This window comes from Geotrypetes seraphini, chromosome 4, assembly GCF_902459505.1.
Source record: "Geotrypetes seraphini chromosome 4, aGeoSer1.1, whole genome shotgun sequence".
Classification (NCBI taxonomy): Eukaryota; Metazoa; Chordata; class Amphibia; order Gymnophiona; family Dermophiidae; genus Geotrypetes; species Geotrypetes seraphini.
In genome coordinates, this window is record NC_047087.1 from 164,371,886 (window position 1) to 164,396,752 (window position 24,867).

The window sequence follows — 24,867 nt, forward strand, 5'->3', positions numbered from 1 at the left end:
TTTGGGTCAGGAACTCAAGATCTGGGCTTACACAGAAAGATAGCCTATCACTTTCTTGAGCTGGGCACAGACCGTGGCTGGATGAAGATCTGGTAGACCCGAGGATCACAACCCCGGAGTCTCAGTCGCCACACTCACTCCTCACTCTACTCCCTTGTCAAAGGAATCAAGCTGATGCCAAGGTGCAATTGATAACTTTTGAACTGGATTTAAAAATCAATGCAAAAACTATTTACAATGTCTTCAGGTGTGCATATGAAACTGGTTTTTCTTCCAAATTGTTTATATCTAAGTCAGTTCAAGAAACACCTCTTTTTATGTTCCCCAAACTCTTCACACCACTCCTTCAAACATGTGGTTAGCCACTCCTGGGTCCTACCCTCTTTCCTCAGCCTGGGATCACTGTATCTTTCCCACCAAACTGAAACACTACAGACAGGCTCCACAAGAAGCAGGGTTTTCCACTCACAATTTCCCCTTTTGAGATGGGTCTCAGTCTCCACACACTCTTTTCTCTATCCTCTTCTGGTGACCCCTTGGAAAAGTAAAGTCCTTTATAACTCCTCCTATTGAAGCTCTCCTGGTTCCATGTTCTCTTCTCACACTCTATTCTCTGCTTTTCTGGCAAACCTTCTCAGACTTTTCCCTACATAAATAGTCAGTACCTCAGGAGTCTCCCTCAGTACTAGGGCTCTGATAGAAGAATCAGGATAACCAAAAGCCTAGCAATTACTCCTAACTCCCTTTTTATACTGTTCCACTCAGGCAAATGGGCCTCCAACTCCTCCTACTAATCTCTGCTAGCCACAAGCACACGGTGACCCCCAAAGAATCCAGTGCCTCCTGCTCTGCAGCAGAGGCATTTTTGGTGTGGGGGAGAGGGGGTTACACATGTACATAAATTTATCCCACATGAAAGAATCAAACTAGGTAGTCTGGATGAGTCAATTTGGTCTTGTTCTGCATCAATTTCTGTCATTTTGTGCCCTGCTGTCGTAGTATACTGATTAATCTTGATTTTCTGTGTATTGCAGTAGTAAATGGTAGCTTGGTCTTTTCCCCTCTCTATATTGTACTTTTAGTGTACAACCCAGTGACGGCTACCAGCAGATGTGACATGATCTATAAGGGCTTTGCAGAGTGTCTGATCAACTTTGGGGACAGCTTGGCTCAGAGTGTACAACAGCTTCAGGAGGAGGAGACAGAGGATGTGGAGGAACTGGAAACCATTTGCAAGTAAGTATGGCGCACAGGGATAAGTACAGAGTCATCACATATCCTCAACAAATAACTCCAGAGTGTCAGGAAAATTATTTCTGTCATTTTACAACTGAAGACTTTCCAGCAACTAGTAATGCTTCCCTGAAATAATTTGTTGAAGCAGCTAGGGAAGTCCTTGAAGATGTTATACATTTTTTTTTGAATGCAGTGCTGATGTTATGTCGTCCTCTGTGACTAACAACACATTTGGGATGGACATGGTCTTCTGTGACTTAACCCTGTGGATGCATTAACTGGAGATTTTGGAGCATTTACAGCAGTGGTTCCCAAACCTGTCCTGGGGGACCCCCAGCCAGTCAGGTTTTCAAGATATCCCTAATGAATATGCATGAGAGAAATTTGCATATAATGGAAGTGACAGGTATGCAAATCTCTCTCATGGATATTCATTAGGGATATCTTGAAAACCTGACTGGCTGGGGGGTCCCCCAGGACAGGTTTGGAAACCACTGATTTACAGATAAAGTTTGCATTACCGAGTCATAGCACCTTCTTTGGAGGTTTTTTTATAAGATCCATGAAGCCCTTTAACTGAGGTCTTTTTTTCTCCACAGTATTTTTTTTTGGGGTGCTCCTCGGATATTACATAGCATTGCTCCTCCCTGCAAACTTTATACCTCTTTGGGTTTTCAGTGACTAGATACACCAGTAAATGTGTCTAGCATATGGTTTTGGCTTTATATAAGATTTCACTTATCCCAACATTGACTAGTTAAATGTTACATCGGGAAGTGCTAGGGAGGTAAAATTCCTAGACATCATTAAGTCTACAAAATCATGAGTGGAGTAGAAGGGTTACAAGTGGATCGATTTTTCACTCCTTCAAAAATTAAAAAGACTAGGGGACACTCGATGAAGTTACAGGAAAATAGATTTAAAATCAATCAGAGGAAATTTTTTTCACTCGGAGAATAATAATAATAATAACAACTTTATTTTTTGTTAAACCACGTTGCCAGAGGTTTTGTTAAGCCACGTTGCCAGAGGTTGTGGTAAGAGTGGATAACATAGCTGGTTTTAAGAAAGGTTTGGACAATTTCATAGAAACATGATGGCAGATAAAGGCCAAATGGCCCATCTAGTCTGCCTATCCGCAGTAACCATTATCTCTTTCTCTCTCTGAGAGATCCCACGTGCCTATCCCACACAGTCTCTGTCTCCACCACCTCTTCTGGAAGACTGTTCCATGCATCTACCACCCTTTCTGTAAAGTATTTCTTTAGATTACTCCGGAGCCTATCACCTCTTAACTTCATCCTATGCCCTCTCATTGCAGTTTCCTTTCAAATGAAAGAGACTCAACTCTTGCGCATTTACATTACATAGGTATTTAAAAATCTCTTATCATATCTCCACTCTCCTGCCTTTCCTTCAAAGTGTACAGATTGAAATATTTAAGTCTGTCCCCATACGCCTTATGATGAAGACCACATACCATTTTAGTAGCCTTCCTTTGGACCAACTCCTTCCTTTTTATATCTTTTTGAAGGTGCGGCCTCCAGAATTGTACACAATATTCTAAATGAGGTCTCACCAACAGGGCAGGATTAATTCGTTGAGGGCCCCTAGGCACCCAAGTACACTGGGCCCCCTGCCCCGCCCCACCATGCGCCCAGGCAGAAACAGGAAGCTGTGTCAGAGGTAAGCTTTGGGCAAGCAGCACCGCTTGCACAATTACAGTTCCCGTTGCCTTTCTTACCCGCGTTGCTTGCTTGTCTTACTTTCCGTCGATGGGGGGGAGCCGTGTTGCCGATTGGGGTGGGGCCCGTGTTGCCAATCGGAGGGGGGGCCTGCGTTGCCGATCAATGCTGGAGGGGCCCATCGCTGTTTGGTAAAAACAATGTTGATGCCCTCCTTCATTGGGCCCCCCTGACCATTTCGAGCCCTAGGCATGTGCCTACTTGGCCTATTGGTTAATCCTACCCTGCTCACCAAAGTCTTATACAGAAGCATCAATACCTCCTTTTTCCTACTGGCCATACCTCTCCCTATGCAACCTAGCATCCTTCTAGCTTTTGCTGTCACCTTTTCAACCTGTTTGGCCACCTTAAGATCATCACATACAAACACACCCAAGTTCCGCTTTTCTGTCGTGCACATAAGTTCTTCACCCCCTAAACTGTTACGTTCCCTTGGGTTTTTGCAGCCCAAATGCATGACCTTGCATTTCTTAGCATTAAATTTTAGCTGCCAAATTTCAAACCATTCTTCAAGCTTCACCAGGTCTTTCTTCATGTTATTCACACCATCCAGCATGTCTACTCTATTGCAGATTTTAGTATCATCTGCAAAGAGGCAAATCTTACTCAACAACCCTTCAGCAATATCGTTTATAAAAATGTTAAAAAGAACAGGCCCATGAACAGAACCTTGAGGCACACCACTAGCAACATCCCCTTCCTCAGAGCGATCTTCATTGATCACTACCCTCTGTCGCCTTCCACTCAACCAGTTCATGACCCAGCCCATCACTTTGGGACCCAACCCGAGGGCACTGTTTATTTATTAGATGTCTGTGTGGAACACTATCAAAGGCTTTGCTAAAATCTAAATACACCACATCTAGCGCACATCCTCTATCCAATTCTCTGGTCATCCAGACAAAGAAATTGATCAGATTTGTCTGACAAGGCCTACCTCTAGTGAATCCATGTTGCCTCTGGTCTTGTAAACCACAGGATTCCAGAAACTTGACCATTCTCTGTTTTAAAAGTGTTTCCATTAATTTGCTTACCACAGAAGTCAGACTTACCAGCCTGTAATTCCCTACTTCTTCCTTACTTCCACTTTTATGGAGAGGGAACACATCTGCCCTTCTCCAGTCCTCCGGTACCACTCCCAACTCTAGAGACTTGTTGAAAAGGTCAGTCAGCAGAGCTACCAGAACTTCCCTAAGTTCCTTCAGCACCCTAGGATGTACACCATCCAGCCCCATTGCTTTGTCTACCCTTACTTTACCTAGCTCCTCAATGAACACAACCCTCTGAAAATTGATTAAGGTCTATTACTCTTCCATCCCTATTAATGTTTGTATTTTGTAGTCCCATTCCCGGCATTTAAGCTGTGAACACAGAACAGAAATATTTGTTAAGCAATTCAGCCTTTTCTTAATCAGCTTCTACATATTCCTCCCCTTCACCTTTGAGTCTCACAGTGCCTCTTGTGCACGTCTTCCTATCACTAATATATCTAAAAAATGTCTTGTCTCCCCATTTTACTGTGTCAGCTATTTTTTCTTCCATTTGCATCTTTGCTTTCCTGACTACACGACCGGCCTCTCTTAACTTTTCTAGATATTTTTGCCTGTCTTCCTCTTTCTGTTATCTTTTGTAGTTTATGAAAGCTAACCTCTTATTCCTTATCTTCTCAGCTACTACTTTTGGGAACCAAAGCTCACAATAAGTGAAACATATAATACAATCATTTATACTTTAACATCACTTAATATATCATCAAATTCTAACTCGCATTAAATATCCCCTCTCCCTTATACCCAACAGTTATTCATAAGCAAAAGAAATCATAAAATATTCCCACCCCCACCCCACCCTGGACATGTATGAACAAAAGGGAAAAAAATTAATATTTATTCTATGCAGTAATTTCAATCTTTACAGTATCTTGTTAATGGCTCCCAAATAACCTGAAATTTTTTAAAATTTCCCTGCTCATGGCAATTATCCTTTCCATTTTGAAAATGTGACACAAAGAGTTCCACCAAAAGCTATAATTCAACCTATCCCAATTTTTCCAATTATTCGTAATCTGTTGTATGGCAACCCCTGTCATAATGAGTAGAAGTTTATTGTTATTAGAGGATATTTGGCTTTTAGCCCTCATTGACATGCCAAACAATATGGTGTCATAGGATAATGTCACCGGATTATCTAACAAATTATTTATTTGACCCCATATTGATTTCCAAAAAGCAAGTATTAATGGACAATAGAATAACAAATGATCTAATGTTCCAGCTTCAAGATGACAGTGCCAGCATCTATTAGATTTAGAGCTATCTAACTTCTGTAAACGAAGCGGGGTCTAAAATGCTCTATGTAACAGAAAAAAACAAGTTTGTCTCCAAGCCCAAATATGTGGCCATTGAGAAGCAGTAGTTTGATGCTTGATCTCAATGCTCCAAGTGTCCCAAAGACCAGTTTTTGGTTTCTTATTTAAAAATCCAGATATTAATTTATACCACTGAGCAGCCTGATATCCCAGAAAGTCCATCTGAAGGCATAAGAGTGGCAAACTATATTGATAACTGAGATTTTTCCATTCAGGGAACCCAACCTGAATGGCCTGCTTCAACTGCAACCATCTATAATTTTGTGATTTATTAAGAACAAATTTGTGTTGCAATTGTGAAAATCAAGCAGCTTACCATCTGAAATAACATCATCCAAAGTACGTATACCCGCCTTCATCCAATACTTCCAGATGACCTTAAATCCGCCAATTTGAATCTTGGAGTTCAGCCATAGGGTCTGATAAGTTGGTGTTAAATTATTCACATATTTTAAGGTTTTCAATGTATCTACTAGAATTCTATTATCCTTATATAATCTAGGCATTTTAATATTCAACACATGACTCAACCTCAATAGTGACATGAGTTGCCATTCCAACCATAACCAGTCTGGGAGATTTTCCATGAGCTCAGAGAGGATCCAGTACATACCCTGACACATATGTGTCATATCCCTGTGGGATCTGCAGAAATCAATTTGAATGTAGCTGAACACTTTTCACTAACTAAGATGGCCACTCCAACTTTTTTCCCTACAGCGGGAGCAAAAAAACAATGCTTAACCCACCCACCTTCTAGCTTTTTGGCTACCATGGCATTTAAATGCGTCTCCTGTATGTAGAATATATCCGCACTTTGTTTTTTTAAGAAGTTAAGGGCTCCTTTTGCGAAGCTACGTTAGCGGTGTAACGCGCGTAATAGCGCACGCTAATTTGCTGGCCACGCTAGCCACTACCACCTCCTCTTGAGCAGGCAGTAGTTTTTCAGCTAGCGCAGGGGTTAGCGCGTGCTAAAAATGTGCGTGCGATAAAGCCACTAACGTGGCTTCATAAAAGGAGCCCATAAGTGTTTTTTCCTCTTGATCAGATGATTGAGACTATTGACATTTAGAGAAAATATTTTCAAACTCATTGTACCATATTAAAAGAAAAATGGAGCTACAAGGCATACCCCTTAATTCCTTTTATATCTAACACCCTTTGATCAATACACTTCCACACCCCTACCAAAAAGTTCCCCCTGTCCCCCTCCCCCTCCCCTAAAATCATTTGACAGCTTGAAAGCGCACATATAGACTAGCAACCTCAACCCCCCAGGCATCCTAATTATGTCCCCCTAAAAATTATCAATAACATCCACCCCAGTATACAATAGCAATTTAGTAAAAACTTGAATATTACATGTATTAAATAAAAAAGGATTCTAAAATTATTCTTAAATTACCAGAAATAAGGCTAAAGATTAACATTAATTTTAACATTATAATGAATTTCATAAATAAAAGAAATTTATAGAATTACATAAAGAGCTATAATTTCGTGACTCCATTGACCAACCAATATTGATGCAATAATAGTTAAAAGAACCTAACCGATCAAAGACTAATTTTGAATTTCCTAACAAAAACAGAAACATAAAATATGCCTTTAGACTAAAGTGAACAGTATATTTGACCCTATTTCATTTGCTAGTATAAGTAAGGAATGGAAAAGGTCAAAAACGGATGAAAACTGGAACAAGCACAAACAACATCAACGCAGGTGCCATAAGGCGGTAAAAGGGGCCAAAAGAGACTACGAGGAAAAAATAGCCAAGGAGGCGAAGAACTTCAAGCTGTTCTTTTGATATATTAAGGGGAAATGACCCGCGAAGGAAGCGGTGAGACCGTTGGATGACCATGGAATAAAGGGAGTGCTAAAAGAGGATAAAGCAATTGCTTACAAACTGAACACATTTTTTGCATCTGTATTTACTGAAGAAGATGTACACAGCATACCGGAACCCATCAGGCTATATGCTGGAAACGAAGACGGAAAGCTGACAGGATTGACGGTCAGTCTAGAGGAGTTTTGTAGGCAGATTGATAGGCTTAAGAGCGATAAATCCCTGGGACCGGATGCCATCCATCCTAGGGTCATCAAGGAACTGAAAGGGACCATAGCTGAACTGCTTCAACTAATAGCCAATCTGTCAATCAAATCGGGAAAGATTCCGGAAGACTGGAAGGTGGCGAATGTTACACCGATCTTCAAGAAAGGTTCGAGGGGAGATCGGGGAACTACAGACCGGTGAGTCTGACCTCGGTACCGGGAAAGATGGTAGAGTCACTGATAAAGGACAGCATCATTGATCACCTTGACGGACACGGGCTGATGAGGACCAGTCAGCACGGTTTTAGCAAAGGCAGATTGTGCTTGACGAACTTGCTGCACTTCTTTGAGGGAGTAAACAGACAGATAGACAAGGGCGATCTGGTCGACATTGTATATCTGGATTTTCAGAAAGCGTTCAACAAGGTTCCGCATGAATGACTACTTCGGAAAATTGCAAGCCATGGAATTGAGGGAGAAATACTCACCTGGATTAAAAACTGGCTGGAGCATAGGAAACAGAGAGTGGGGGTAAATGGACAATACTCAAATTGGAAGAGCGTCACCAGTGGGGTGCCGCAGGGCTCGGTGCTTAGACCCGGGCTCTTTAACATCTTTATAAATGATCTGGACATAGGTACAACAAGCAAGGTGATTAAATTTGCGGACGATACGAAGTTATTCAGAGTAGTAAAGACGCAGGGGGTTTGCGAAGATCTGCAACGGGACATAATCAAGCTCGAGAAATGGGCATCGACATTGCAGATGAGGTTCAACGTGGATAAGTGTAAAGTGATGCATGTCAGTAACAAAAATCTCATGCACGAATACAGGATGTCTGGGGCGGTACTTGGAGAGACCTCCCAGGAAAGGGACTTGAGAGTTCTGATCGACAAGTCGATGAAGCCGTCCACACAATGTGCGGCGGTGGCAAAAAAGGCAAACAGAATGCTAGGAATGATAAAGAAGGGGATCACGAACAGATCAGAGAAGGTTATCATGCCAGTGTACCGGGCCATGGTACGCCCTCACCTGGAGTACTGAGTCCAGCACTGGTCGCCATACCTGAAGAAGGACACGGTACTACTCAAAAGGGTCCAGAGAAGAGCGACTAAGATGGTTATGGGGCTGGAGAAGCTGCCGTACAGCGAAAGATTAGAAAAACTGGGCCTCTTCTCCCTCGAACAGAGGAGATTGAGAGGGGACATGATTGAAACATTCAAGGTACTGAAGGGGATAGACTTAGTAGATAAGGACAGGTTGTTCACCCTCTCCAAGGTAGGGAGAACAAGAGGACACTCTCTAAAGTTGAAAGGGGATAGATTCCGTACAAACGTAAGGAAGTTCTTCTTTACCCAGAGAGTGGTAGAAAGCTGGAACACTCTTCCAGAGGCTGTTATAGGGGAAAACACCCTCCAAGGATTCAAGACAAAGTTTGACAAGTTCCTGCTGAACAAGAACTTGCGCTGGTAGGGCTAGTCTCAGTTAGGGTGCTGGTCTTAGACCAGAGGGCCGCCACGTGAGTGGACTGCTGGGCATGATGGACCACTGGTCTGACCCAGCAGTGGCAATTCTTATGTTCTTATGTACTTATTTAGCACTTAACATATATTATCCTAACTGAACTAGACCCATTGGGGACAAATTTCATTCCTTAAGTATATTTATTTGTAAACCAACCAATTACATCTCTAGTTTATCTTCAATCAAGCCTTAGAGGAAAAAAAACAAAACAAAACATTTAAGAAGTTAAAAATTATCAACCTAAAAACATAAACAATAATTGAATAGCTTTAGACAAAAAGAAATAAATAAATTTGTTCCTGTAGGACATTTTAAAATATTATATTAATATCACTGAGCACTCTCTACCACCTCCAGTTGCTTTAAAGCAGGGGTGTCCAACCTGCAGCCCTGTGAAGTATTTTCTGCTGCTCCTGGGTGTTTACCGTCTTGCTGGCCCCCTCTGTCTTGCTGCAGCGTTTGTGCGGCCTCAGAAACATTTTTTTTGGCCAATGCGGCCCAGGGAAGCCAATAGGTTGGACACCCCTGCTCTAAAGGCTAAAAGTTTCCTGAATTTCTTTTACATCAGAAAGGCCTCTTTGTACCTTAATGATAAAAAAAACCCCTCAAAAACATTAGAAAAGAGAAGACAAGCTCAGCGATTTCCTGCAGGGGATTTTCCATTGCAGGGCTTCGGCAGTTTACAGCCAGCTAAGAGATGAGACCATGCACCAGTCAGCTTTTAACATTGAAATCTGTCTGAAAAGTTAGGAGATTTGGGAATGGTCAGAGGCACTTCACTGCCCTTCACATCAACTCCCTTTTATTTACTTACCAGTTGTGCCTTATGAACCAGTTCATGTTGGAGTCTAGCTGTCTCTTCCTTCTCTTTCGCCACCCTCTCTCTTCTTCCTCTTGCATCATCTTCTGATTTTCTTTCTTAGCAATCTTATTTTCAAACACCATACGTTCGTTCTCTGGCTCGTTTCTCTGTGGCAAGATCAAAGCTCTCCAGAACTACCAGTATCTGATTCTCTTTACTTGGCACAAAGGGCTCCTGGTAAATAACTGTGTTTGGACGAGACTTGAAACAAGCTGCTTCAACTCTTCTTTAATCTGTTCTTTCCCGTGCTGGGTCTTGACAGTTTCCAAGATTTTGGCTGGATATGGTCTAGAATGAAAGACAAATCTCTCTTCTTCCTCAACCACTTTTCTGCACGTTCTTGAATCATTTTCTTTATTTCCAAATCAAAGCCAACTGGTTTAGTAGGACTTTTTACAGTAGGTTTCTTGGGCAAGATTGGCCCTGCTTCTAGACTCCTGAAATCTAGTTCCTGAGCTCTGAATTTGTACTGTTGCAGTTTCTCCAGCTCTTCAGCTTCCAACTCAGCTGTAAGTTTGCATGTAACAAGGCGATAACGAAGCTCTGTTATAGTCTCTCTCTCTGTACTGCTCACTTGGTTGATTTTCACCATGACGCTTAATTCTTCTGTTCGGAAGTGAAAATCTATTGGCTTAATGAGCTGATTAGATGAATTTATAACTGGTTGACTTGCACCAGCAATGATAGCTTTCAATATAGACTCACCGCTGCCAAATACAGAAGGTGAGTTAAATGTTCTTTCTCAGAGCGGCACAGACAGAGGACTGTCGCAGGAGGGCCTGGGCAGTCGCCATGAGCAACACCCAATTCTGCAGAAGTGATCACAAACAAAAACTCTGGGGGGTTTCTTTTTTCTGCTTAACAACGAGGCCTCAGCACAATGGCTGTTTTTTCTTTAATTGACCCGTGATTGTCTCCCCTCTAAATCTTCCCATATATTTGCATTTTGCATTTGTATTTGTATTCGGGCTCTGTCTCCTGCATTTGGTCAACAAGTTAGATTTTGTTAATACACAGCATCTGACTCTGGTCTCAAGCAAGGTCCCAATCCTTCCTATCATCACTCGATATACAGTGGCTGACCTCTTATGCTCCATTGGCAGGGCAGGATTAATTCTTCGAGGGCCCCTAGACACACAAGTACACTGGGCCCCCTAGCCGCACCTCGCCCATGCCCCACCCACACCCCGCCCTCCTTCCCCCATTTATTTACCTGTTTTCTTATTTACTTTTTTATTTCCACTTATACTTCTTTTTTTTTTATTATAAAATTCTAAACAAACAACAAAGATTACCGTGCCAGTGTACAGTTTTAGTTCTATGCAAGCCCCAAACATCTCTGAACAAATCCCCCCTTCCTTCCCACCTACTTGCCCAGGACTTTAACTCAGAACCCTTTCCTAATGTATATAAAAGTGTTCAAATGCATTGCACAGCAGTAATACTATCTGAAACATAAGTCTATATTAATAACCAAGTTTGCAACTCTTCTCAACTGCCTCACTCTATGTCGTCCAACTTTAACCCATATGTACAAACAACCAAATCTATAACTCCTCTGGTACGTTCCATTCCATGTATGTTAATTTGTAACAAAACAACAAGGCAAGTGGTCCACCAAAGAATCCAACGTGGAAGATCGGCAGACAATAAGGAGATTCAAATCAGGTTATTTTTCAAGGTGCTCCCAGGAACCATGCCTGTTGCATTTCGCCAAACAAGGCTGGTCAACGCTATCAGAAAACCATGTCTTTCATACACACAGGACACAGAACCACTGTCACCCAGTATGGAATAAGTAATCACAAACTAACCCCCCCCCCCCTTTTTTTTTTTTTTTTACAAAAGCACAGAAGAGGTTTTTAGCGCTGGCCGGCAGGCTGAATGTTCTGCGCTGTTCTGACGATCATAAGAATTCTATGACCATCAGAGCAGTGCAGAGCATTCAGCACGCTGGCTTGTGCTACAAACCGAAGGAACGATACAGTTTAGGGGGTTAAGAAACAGTGGTGCATATCTCCCAATACTGAACAAAATATAAAGAAAGCAGATGTAAATTTGAAAAAAGAGAAATAACAAATCACTTTACAAATTAACAAAAATAAAACAAAAAATGGAAAACAAGATAATACCATTTTATTGGACTAATACATTTTTAAATTAGCTTTCAAAGGTCAAAACCTCTTTCCTTAGGTCAGTAAAGTATACTGCAGTTACAGTATCCTGTCCTGACCTGAGGACGAATTTGGCCTCTGAAAGTTAATCAAACATGTATAAAAATTAGTCCAATAAAAGGATCACTATTTCTATTTCTAAACATTTATCAACACATCTAAAGCAAAAAAAATAAAAAATAGAATTTTTTTTTCTACCTTTGTCATGTGGTTTCTACTTTCCTCATCTTCTTGTCATTCTCTTCCTTCCATCCACAGTCTGCCCCTTCCAGAAAATGTCTGTCTCCCTCTGCCATCTCGCCTCCTGCACCCCCTCCCCCTTGGTCTGACATCCATCATCTTCCCTCTGTTCCCTTCATGATCTGGCATCTTTCTCCTTCCATCTCTCATTCCCTCCCCTCTGTAGTTTTTAGCATCTCTCTCTCCTCATTTCCTCCACTCAGATCTGATATCTCTGGCTCCTTCCCCATTCTTTGGCAACTCCCTCCTCTTCCCTTTCCTTTCCTTTTCTGGTCTTCCTATCTTACTAACTATCTTCTTCCCCCCACTTCCATCATCTGCCCTTCCCTGCCCCCTTCTCTCTCTCCCTCCACCCTAGGCCCATTTCATCACTCACCTTTCACTTCATTTTTTTTTCAAATGGCGACACCCCCCCAGCATCGATTGGCAATGCGGCCCCTCCCCAATTGGCAATGCAGCCCCCCACCAATCGGCAATGAGGGCGCCCCATCGACAGACCGATTGGCATCTGACCCCCCTCCCCCATCGACATAAAGTAAGATGAGCAAGGAACACGGGTAATAAAAGTAACACCAACTATAATTTTCCAAGCGGTGCTGCTTGCCCAAAGCTTCTCTCTAATGCGCCCCGGCGGAAACAGGAAGCTGCGTCAGAGGGAAGCTTTGGGCAAGCAGCATTGCTTGGAAAATTACAGTTGGTGTTACCTTTCTTACCCGTGTTCCTTGCTCATCTTACTTTCCATCGATGGGGGAGGTGGGTCCGTTGCTAATTGGTCCGTCGATGGGGGGGGCCCGCATTGTCGATCGGAGGAGCCGCGTTGCTGATCAATGCTGGGGGGGCCCATCGCCATTTGGAAAAAAAAAAATACCCTTCTTCATCGGGCCCCCTGACCATTTCGGGCCCTAGGCACGTGCCTACTGGGCGTATTAGTTAATCTGGCCCTGTCCATTGGTAGTGACTGAAAAACTCTCCTTTCCCTTCCTCTGATGTCTCCAGCTTCTAAACGTGCATTCTGATTGGAGAATCCCATTCTAACCTGACATTCGCTAGAAAAGAAGCTCATATCGATTTCTGACCAATCAGATGACTTATTCAAAGGTAATAATACTATCTTCAGGATCTTCTGTTCCATGGTAGTTGAAAGTCCAAGTAACCGTTGGTTGTTATTATTAAAATCAAAAATAAAAATAAATTGCCATAAACCTAAATTATATTTACTTATAAATTCACAGAAAATAAACCTAAAAAAATCCATTTTTGCTCAGACAGTTTATACACAGGACAGTAAAGTCAGTTCATTGGTGTTTCTTGCTGCTCCAAAAATTATTTTAGCTTTCCAGGATCATCAAATTGAAAAGTTTTACCTTTGTAAGTGATCTGCATTAAACCAGGATAATAAAGGCCATACCTTGCTCCAATCTCCTGTAATTTTGATCTCATAGTCAAAAATTGCCTGCGTTTATTTGCTGTTTCCCTTGCAAAGTCCTGAACAAAAAGGATTTTTGAGTCTTTATAAGTTAGGTTTCTATTTTCCTTTGCCACTTTTAATATCTCCAAGACATGTTGAAAATGCAGTACACGAAAAATTTGTGGTCTAGGGCCCGACTGTCCATTAGCCCTTCTCCCTGGTATTCTGTGTGTCCTTTCAATCTCCAGTGGCTCTTTTAGTTTAATAGGGAGTATCTTTGGTAAATTCTCCTCCAAAAAGGCTGCCACATTCTTCCCTTCAATTCCCTCAGCCAAACCCAATATTCTTAAATTATTTCTTCTTGATTTGTTTTCCATATCCACCATCCTTTTCTCCAGATCATGAATAACTTTATGATTTTTAAATTGTATCTGCTCCATTTCAATTTTCTCAACCCTTGTTTCTAGTTGCCCCACACTGCTGCTTACTACATCCATCTTTTGTTCTAAGTTTGCCAGCTTTTTAGTATTTGTTGCAATCATTGTTTTAATACTTCTTAGTTCCTCTAAGATCTAAATCATGTCCAGGGCATCAAAAGGTAACATAGCCTTAGAAGGTGTGGTTGGATCTGCCTTTTAGCCTTTCCTCCAGGGTTTGAAGTCGCCTCAATCTTGGTTTGTTTGACAGAACTCATTGTTGAATAGAATTAGATGTATCAGTTTCTGAGGGAAAATTTTAAATCACTTTAAAAATGCCCTGAAGATGCCTAGGAGTGGGAGCTCAGCAGTTACACATCCATGCAGCTGCACCTCCAAGTTCCGGAATCTATACCCATTTTAATATTAAACTGTACCATGCAGTGATCACTGGATGCCAGATGATCACCCACTGTAACATCAGAAACACTTTCCCCGTTTGTAAGCACTATGTCCAGTATGACCACCATCCTGTGTGGGTTCCATTACCAAATGCTGGAACAGTTCTCCTTGTAGAGAATCCAGAATCTCCCTACTGCTAGAACATCCTGCAATAGTGATACCCCAGTCAACATCTGGCATGTTAAAATCACCTATTAGCAAGACTTCCAATTTTTTTTATATATTCTGAATGTCTACTATTAAATCTCTATCTACTTCTGTCTGTGAAGGAGGCCTGAATATCACACCAATGTAAATATATTCACCATTTCCTCTTTCCAAATTGATCCACAGTGCCTCTTCCTTGCCCTACAGATCCTGCAATCATGTGGCTTTAATATGATCTTTCAAATAGCTAATATAATAAAAATAAAGAATCCCCTACAGAAAAAGCATTCTTATTATAACCAAATACAAAATTAGTGTAATGCAATAGAATAATCTAATTTATAAATGATTTAAACATTTTATTGATTTCATTCTTATCATCAAAATTTCATTAAAGCACATACATATAGAAAGACTAAACAAACAATGAGCTAAGAAACATAAATAAGTGCAAATACCTGGACAGCCAAAGGGGTTCACACTGTTCATAAAATAGATATTCAAAAAGTCACTTAGCTTCAAAACAGTTGAGCCAAGGCAGCAGGTGAGCACCCAGGCCATCCAAGAATCAGGTGAAACAAGTCCAAATCAAGTCCAAGTCCAGAGCATAATAAAATACTGAAGTGCAGGTGCAGATGCGATGAGAGAACAACAGTATTTAAATATAGTGCAAAAACAGACTCGGTAGAGAGTCCACAATGTTTCCCAAGCACAGGATAAAAACCGAGAAGGCAACCAATCTTCTCACCGTCTCAGTTTTTATCCTGTGCTTGGGAAACATTGTGGACTCTCTACCGAGTCTGTTTTTGCACTATATTTAAATACTGTTGTTCTCTCATCGCATCTGCACCTGCACTTCAGCACTTTATTATGCTCTGGACTTGGACTTGTTTCACCTGATTCTTGGATGGCCTGGGTGCTCATCTGCTGCCTTGGCTCTACTGTTTTCAAGCTAAGTGACTTTTTGAATATCTATTTTATGAACAGTGCGAACCCCTTTGGCTGTCCTGGTATTTGCACTTATTTATGTTTCTTAGCTCATTGTTTGTTTAGTCTTTCTATATGTATGTGCTTTAATGAAATTTTGATGATAAGAATGAAATCAATAAAATGTTTAAATCATTTATAAATTAGATTATTCTATTGCATTACACTAATTTTGTATTTGGTTATAATAAGAATGCTTTTTCTGTAGGGGATTCTTTATTTTGATTATATTAGCTATTGCTGAATCCTTTTTTGCTTTTTGAATCTCTCAGTTTTGTTTGGATTGTGTTTAATATGATCTTTAACATATAACGCTACTCCTCCTCCTTTTCTTCCTACCCTGTCTTTCCTGAACAGATTATAGCCTGGTATAACTACATCCCAGTCATGGTTCTCTGTGAACCATGTTTCTGTGATCACCACTATATCCAACTCCTCTTCATCCATCAAAGCTTCTAGATCAAGAATCTTGTTTCCCATACTTCGAGCATTAGTATATACTGATTTCCAGACATTGCTCCCTTTTTCCCATCCCTGAGGGCTTATACTCACCTAGGAGCTTTGATCACCCTGCCCCATCACTTCCTGGAGGAAAAGTCTATATTTTGTTATTAAAAAAGATATGGGGGAAGTCACTGCTTGCCCTGGATTGGTTCTTACCTATTCCTTATGCTTGTTGTCTCACACTGAGGATACGTCTTACACTATTTGTATTATTTTTATTATAATTGTTAAGGGGGCAATTTAGGACTTCGTGTGAAGTCTCTGGATTGATCATTTGGCATCGCTGCTTCTTTCAGTATATTTTAAGTGCCCTGGATTGGTAGCATGGAATGTTGCTACGCTTTGGGTTTTAGCCAGGTACTAGTGATCTGGATTGACCACTGTGAGAACAGGCTACTGGGCTTGATGGCCATTTGGTCTGACCCAGTAAGGCTATTCTTATGTTCCTATTGGTTTTAAAAATATTACTCTGTAACTTCATTGAGTGTCTCCTAGTCTTTGTAAATCTTGATGCAGTAAAAAATGAATCTACTGGGGTGTGTGGCTTGGCGGCGTACAAGATGGAGGTGTAACTGCAGCGCTTCTCTAACCCAGGCAACAGGCAGGAAATTTGAAAAGTATTTTGCTGCTTTTTCTTTCCTGTAGTTGTAATAAAAAGTTGTTTAACATGGCTACCACGCGGCAAGCGAAGTTAGAAACAGCTTTCGCGGCAGGAAGGACAGTGAAGTGTGTAAAACATGATCAGATGATGCCGTCGAAAATGCCTTTCCCTGCGGAAGCTACGGACATGTCAGACAAGAGCGATGTAATGGCGGAACTACTGAGCATTAAACAAATGCTTAAGGACAACGCAAACAAAATTACTGAGGTAAAAGAAGAAGTGATGAATTTAAACAGGCAAATGGAAATTGCTAATCAAAGAATGTCACAGTTGGAAAATAGAGTGGAGCAGATGGAACTCAATATGAAGCAATGTAAAAATGACAGTAAAACTATTAAAGAAATGAAGAAACAACTTGAAGACTATGAGAATAGGGGAAGGAGAAAGAACGTAAGAATTATTGGATTAGCTGAAAGATTGGAAGGGGGAGATACCATCCAATTTTTAGAAAATCTGTTGCCGAAATTATTGCAGTTAAATTTAAAAAATTCACTAGAAATAGAACGAGCACACAGGATTCAAACAAAACGGTCAGTAAGCCAAGTGAGGCCAAGGTCTCTAATTTTTTGGCTTCTACATTTCCAGCAGGCCTTAGAGATACTAAAATTGGCCAAAGCTGATATAAACTTAAATTATAAGGGTTCTAAGTTGTTGTTCGTACTAGACTTCGCAAAGAATACGGCGAACATGCAAAAGCAGTTCCATATGTTAAGGCCACAAATGAAAGAAAAAGGGCTCACTTATGGCTTATATTATCCAGCAAAAATGAGAGTGACAAGTGGCAATAAAACTTTATATTTTGAAGATCCGGAAAAGTTAAAAGATTTCTTGTCAAATACTGAGCCAATGTCTACTTAAATGGATATGAATTTTAATAACCTTGACATAATAACATCTCTTAGTTTCTGATAATCTAGCAAGAGGAAAAAAAAGGAAATATTCAACAATCTGAACGCTGGAGAAATATAAATACTATTGACTTTCACAAATATTTCATTTAAGCAATTGTATCAAGACATTTAAGATGGTAAAATGTAAAGATACAAGGGTTTTCATTCTAGAGTGGTCATCACATAAAAGGAAGTTCAAGATCGTTGAAAATTTGATTTAATCAAAAATTCCTTCAAAAGAAATTCAAATGTTGTCAGCCTGTGAATTTTGGAAAAGTCTCTTAAGAAAACTTATATTCAAGCTGATAGAAATAGTAAAGGAACATTTATTTTCTAAACTTGGATTTGAATTGGACTTATTGAGAAGGAAATTAATATATACAGAAATACAGTGGTGCCTCGCATAACGAACGCCTCGCACAGCGAACGCTGCGCACAACGAACTTTATGTCTTGCTCCCTACAACGAACTTCGTTTCACACAACGAAGTCGCCCGAGCTGCATCCTTCCGCGCAGGCACTGCGCTTAACTGCCCTCTCTCCGCCTGGCTCCCTCTTGCCCCCCCGACTCCCCGACACGATCGGGGCAAAAAGGAGCCCAAGCCCTCTTGCCCCGCCGATTCCCCAACTCCCTGACAATATCAGGCCAGGAGGGAGCCCAAGTCCTCCTGGCCACGGCGACCCCCTAACCCCACCCTGCACTACATTACGGGCAGGAGGGATCCCAGGCCCTCCTGCCCTCGACGCAAACCCCCCCTCCCCCCAACGGCCGCCCCCCCCCAAGAACCTCCGACCGCCCCCCCAGCCGACCCGCGACCCCCCTGGCCGACCCCCACGACACCCCCAACCCCCCTTCCCCGTACCTTTCTGTAGTTGGCCGGACAGACGGGAGCCAAACCCGCCTGTCCGGCAGGCAGCCAACGACGGAATGAGGCCGGATTGGCCCATCCGTCCCAAAGCTCCGCCTACTGGTGGGGCCTAAGGCGCCTGGGCCAATCAGAATAGGATCCCTCCTGCCCATAATGTAGTGTGGGGTGGGGGTAGGGGGTCGCTGTGGCCAGGAGGGTTTGGGCTCCCTCCTGGCCCGAACAACTAGCGGGGGGGGGGGTCACCAGGGCCAGGAGGACTTGGGCTCCCTCCTGGCCCGATATTTCAGGGGAGTTGAGGAGTCGGCGGGGCAAGAGGGCTTGGGCTCCCTTTTGCCCCGATCGTGTCGGGGGTGCCGCGGTTGGCTGGGGCAAGAGGGCTTGAGCTCCCTCTTGCCCCGATTGTGTCTGGGAGTCGGGACCGCCAAGAGGAAGCAGCAGGACATCGGTAGGAGCTTCTACATGATGGGGGGATCGGGAGGCTGTGGGGGTGCGAGCGGTCCTTCAGGGTGGGGGTGCGGGTGCGGTTGGGAGTGCGTGCGAGCGGTCCTTCGGGGTGGGGGTGCGGGTGCGTGCGAGCGGTCCTTCGGGGTGGGGGGTGCAAGCGGTCCTGCGGGGGGGGTGAATCGGACGTCGGGGGGGGCATCAGGCTTTCAGGGTGGGGACAGGACTTCAAGGGGGAGAGGAGAGTTGGGGCGGGCGAAAGGAGAGTCGGGGTGGCCAGAGGAGAGTCGGGGCGGGCGAAAGGAGAGTCGGGCAGCATGCGCGGTATACGGGTGTGCGCGGTATATAAAAATTTCTGTATATAAATTTGTGTTTTTCGCGTGCTTAACCCGTGTGCGCGTTTTCCACGGGTGCGCGTTATCTATGTGAAAATATGGTAATACAGTCTTGTGATTTGAAAGATATGTGGCAAATACTTCATTTTAATGAGCAGGAATTTTCTTTTGGTTCCCATGTTCACAAATCTTTTTCAAGAATAGATTACATTTTTGTTTCAGATCAATTAGTTCAGCAGGTAACACAAGCTTCCATAGATCCAATTATTTTGTCTGATCATGGAGGGGTGTGGATTGATTTAAAAATTGCTGAACAAGACAATAGTAGACCTGTATGGAGATTTGATAATACATTGCTTGCGGATCCTAACTTTATTGAAGAATTTCAATTAAAAATGAATGAATATTTCCAAATTAATACCTCGGATGAAATCTCTTTGGAAACTTTATGGGATGCTTTTAAAGCAACCATGAGAGGACGTATTATTTCATATTCAGCATATATTAGAAAACAGCTTAAAAAAATTTTATGATTTGGAAAATGAAATTAAGGTCTTGGAATTAAAGTTAATTGAAAAATGGGAGCAAAGTACTTTACAGGATCTTTTGAAAGTTAAATATAAATATAATGAGATTTTGAAGTAAAGGCTGCTTTGTTTACCTCATTGGAATAACTACGAGATGGCATTGTATCTTCCAAAACAGACAATATTTGTTTATTGTTAGTATAAAAACTTACAAAAGTACAGCAGCAAAGGCATAGCAGAAAAATGTATTGTCAGTTCAGAATATGCAATGGAGAGAAGAACTTGCACCCATATGCTTAACAGGGGGCTAGCAGTTCCCCTTAGCATAAGTAAGTGAATCTCTCTGGCCCTATCTGTGATGCACATGTTTTTTATACAGAGAAATTATTTCTTTGTTCCAAAAAGTACATCCCCAAATTCTGGTCATGTGACCCCCCCTATAAAATGTATACCTAACTATTCCTCCTCTCAGTCCACACCTCTCTCAATCCCCCCTCCCACGAGAGGAGCTCGAGCAGGCTAGAAACAGAGAATTCTTCATGAACTTTCTTCCTCCAGCTCTGAGAACCTTATCACTTTGCAGATGCTAATTAGTGGTTTTACAATTCTGTGCATCTTCAGGATGGCATCTTTGTATGCTGAAAGTTGGCAAAGGTGACCTTTCAACAATCCAGCTGCTTGGTTCCCGTAACTCGGTTCAGAGACAGGGAGCAAATGTTTTGGTACCAAGTTCTCTCATCTCGCTACACCCACATTGTCTTTAAACTGTCTTCCATCTGTCAAGGATTCAGAGCTGAACTTAGATCTGCAGATAAATGCACAGTTATACAAAAACAAACATCCATCATAGCACGAATCATAATTGTGTGCACACATTGGCAAAGTAAATTGCTATATAACACATGGCATAATAATCACAGAATCATGAAAGGCATCTAAATGGTTACTGGAACTTCTGAAAGAGAAAACGTAAGAATTTGATCACTCGGACTCGGTGCCCTGCCTATTTCATTCATAGGATAGGAGAGATAAAGCTTTGTTTAAGCCCTCCCTCCCCTCCGACGTCAGCGCTGACGTCGGGAAGACTTCCGTTCGGCTCTGTGCTGCAAGCAGAGAAGGTAGGGAAAAGAAGAGCCGCGCGACTGAGTACATCCAGCCCCGCAGGAGCCCCGTGACCCTCGGAGGCGTCCCCATGGGATCCCCGCGACCCTAGGGGCGTCCCCGTGCAGCTCTCTAATGTAAAGTAAGGGCATGTAAACAGTACCCGGCGTATAAGACGACCCCCGACTTTGGGGAGGATTTTAAGGTACTGAAAAGTCGTCTTATACGCCGGCAAATACGGTACCCAAATAAAGATTGCTTTGTATTGTATCATCTTCTGCAAGCCTGCCATAACTGGCAGGGTTGAGATGTTATATCTCATGATTAAAAGCAGGACTATGTACGCTATATATTCCCCCCTCTTGTAAGAAGAAAAAGAGGGACAGCCAAAAAAAATTAAAGAAATAAAGAAATAAATGCTGGCCATAGGGGTGGAGGGGAAACAGAAAATCCCCTACAAACACGTTATGCATACCAGTTAGAATAAAGGAACTTAAGAACAGTTCCTCTAACTATAAAGTTTTAAGAGAAAGACTTGCAAATGGTTCTCAACACAGCAGGGATCACTCAAACACGCAAAGTCTAATCAGAGGCATTTAAAACAATATGTATGCAGACTACATAATCTGTCAGTTGTTTGAAAAACACTTTCCTTATTATCTCTAGATCCATTCTGTTTAAAATAATGTATACCACTGTTTTCAATTCTTTTTCCAACATAATACAACAATTGTCCCCTGTGAGGGGTTAGCTTGTTTGTTTTTCCCCTCTTACGGAAAGCAAGATAAAGGCACCGATTTACAGTGTAACTGTAAATCCATAAAAAACAAAATTTAAAATACTATGTCATTTATAGACGTGGGATATTCTATCATAGTTATAGTTATCTACTTAAAACTATCCAGTGCAATCCCTCTGCCTCTACAATGTGCTTGGCACCTCGGTTCAAGCATAAATTAAATACTAGGGCATAAGTAAACTTTTTCCTCTTTTCCCCACTCTTTCTCGCATTCTCTAGCGTAAAGCGGGAAGCAAGATAAGACACCTAAGGATTTATGACATAGGCAAATAGATTACACATACAAAAACAGTGAAGTCTTTGTATGTGTAACAAAAACGTTGAACCCTGTGTTACTCATTAAAGCATCAGATTACAAAGATCTCCATGTCCTTAGTTCAAACGGGCTATTTCCACAGTAACACATCTGGAATATGGGCTCATACAAACTCTCTAAAACCCATTAATCAAGTTTCAAGTTAATTAAAAGACTTTTTAAACCGCTTAATCAGGTTTCTAAGCAGTGTACAATATAAGGGTAACGGGCAGCTTAATGAAAAATACACCGGAAAGAAAACAATTTTCCCTAACTCCTATTGCTCCACAATTTTCCAAGGTATACAAACTACTTTTGTTTTTCAGTATAGGAAGCCTGTAATGATCTGTGAAGTCAACCGGCTAATGTAGTTGGAAAAATCTCAAAGTAATCCCTCCCTTTTTACCACATTGGGAGTGAGCCTTCTAAGCTCTAAACCGGGAAAAGTAATCCGTCCCTTTGCCAAAATCTAATCTTTTTTTTTTTTAATATTAACATACATATACACAACAGAACGTTACCTAATGCTGTAGCTTTATAACGCTGGCTAAGCAAATATAGATATATACAGGCAGCAAACAAAAACAGATTATAGAATGTACATTTGCGGTCGGCTGGCCACACCTTCCACAAAATGTACCTTCACTGTACAGGACAATCTTTACTGTACAGGACACTCCTAAGCTACAATTTTAGCCTCCATGCCACCTCCCATCTCTGTTTAAGGCATCGTCTTAAATTATTTTTTCCTAACTTAAATACATTAAGGGGTCTCATGGGCAGAATTTTCACCTCTTTGCAATCCCCTTTGTTTTTCAACAGGAAAACATTTCTAGCTTCCTTAGTTCTGCATGCAATTCTCCTACTAATTTCAAAATTTGACATAGCCAATTGTGTTGGGTTTTTTTTCTTTTTCCACACTAAACTTTTCTCTTAATACTGGACACACTGTCATTATCACTGCAGGATCTTCTCTAAAGGCTTTTCCAGAGGATTGCTGTCTGGGGAGGTCTCTCACTTCTGCTTTACCCCCCATTCTATCCCCTTGAGCCACCCGCATTCAACAGAAATCTTTTGCTTTGTCCATCTCTGGCCATGCCCTTCACAGGACAATGGAAACGCAAATAAGGACTCACTCTCGCTTCGTGTCCCTGGAACTTCTCAGACACACACAATTGCAGGGAGCACAGAAAAAACTCAATCCAGATCTTGACTCAACCCTATTATTTCCCCTAATATATATATATATACAGTATATATACAAATGTACAATGTCAACTGTCTTTCCCTATCACTAGCCTGATGTCTAATATATAAAAATTAAAATAAAAGGTTGTACTTACAGTTTGTACAGTATTAATTCCGTACGGTCTCTGTGTGACTAGAAATATATTTTGTGGAGTTTTGGAGTCCAATTATGGTAAAAAAAGTGGACCACAATGTGGCCCCCAGTCCCTGCCAAAACTGCCCCCCCCCAAAAAAAAAACCCCTTCACACAGGAGCACCATCCGTCCAGCGCCAAGGCGGAATACCCCACCCCCTGAACGTGTTTCTCTTTGGAGTTCACCGGAACACCTTAAAAAATAAAATCCGTTAATCACGCAAGCGCGTGAAAACCAAGCATGATCACGTCGGGGTCACCACTGAAGTAAAAGGCTGCTTTGTTTACCTCATTGGAATAACTACGAGACAGCATTGTATCTTCCAAAACAGACAATATTTGTTTATTGTTAGTATAAAAACTTACAAAAGTACAGCAGCAAAGGCATAGCAGAAAAATGTATTGTCAGTTCAGAATATGCAATGGAGAGAAGAACTTGCACCCATATGCTTAGCAAGGGGCTAGCAGTTCCCCATAGCATAAGTAAGTGAATCTCTCTGGCCCTATCTGTGATGCACATGTTTTTTATACAGAGAAATTCTTCCTTTGTTCCAAAAAATACATCCCCGAATTCTGGTCATGTGACCCCCCTATAAAATGTATACCTAACTATTCCTCCTCTCAGTCCACGCCTCTCTCACTCCCCCCCCCCCCCACGAGAGGAGCCCAAGCAGTCCAGAAACAGAGAATTCTTCATGAACTTTCTTCCTCCAGCTCTGAGATCCTTATCATTTTGCAGATGCTAATTAGTGGTTTTACAATTCTGTGCATCTTCAGGATGGCATCCTTGTATGCTGAAAGTTGGCAAAGGTGACCTTTCAACAATCCAGCTGCTTGGTTCCCGTAACTCGGTTCAGAGACAGGGAGCAAATGTTTTGGTACCAAGTTCTCTCATCTCGCTACACCCACATCGTCCTGCAGGGATCCTTGCTCATTATAAATGTTTTATGGCTTTCCAGGGTGCCTGGCATATGAAGTCATACAGCACTGATAACAGTTCAGCAGAACCTTGGAGAAATATCCTCCCAGCAGGGAATGGAGACAAAAACTTTGTAGCAGAGGTCAGCTGGGTTAGCATTGCAGAAAGGTATAGGCTGGGCCTGGCTATGAGAAAATATAGGTCTGTAGTGCCCAGCATACACAAGTGAGGCCAGTATGTTCAGTTGATCCATCTCTATGTCCAGGTTATCCATCTCAATTTCTTCGCAATTGGTTAGGAAAAAATTGTTTTCTCAGCAGGCCTTGTATTATGGAAACTCAAATAAGGCAGGAAGCTTAAAGTGAAAAAAGAACGAAAAAAATTATTGGAATAAAAGATGAGAAAGGAGATTTTCATTCTCAAATTGGACCTATATTAAAGCGATTTCTAAGTTTTTATAAAGCTTTATATTCTTTTGAGCCTTATTTAAATAAGGAAAAAGATGGTTTAGAATTTTTAAAATTA

The 24,867-nt window shown here is 41.7% G+C and overlaps 1 protein-coding gene across 3 annotated transcripts in view; it reads left to right on the plus strand.

Moving 5' to 3' along the window:
* The window catches only part of NRN1L (neuritin 1 like), a 254,923-nt gene that overhangs the window by 200,581 nt on the left and 29,475 nt on the right, over nt 1-24,867 (plus strand). For 2 of the 3 annotated variants that reach the window (XM_033942747.1, XM_033942748.1), the window contains exon 3: nt 1,083-1,236. In XM_033942747.1, coding sequence (XP_033798638.1) covers nt 1,083-1,236 — 154 coding nt within the window. Of the gene's footprint in view, nt 1-1,082; nt 1,237-16,770; nt 16,994-24,867 lie in introns of all 3 variants that reach the window. The other variant, XM_033942749.1, reaches the window with a different exon arrangement.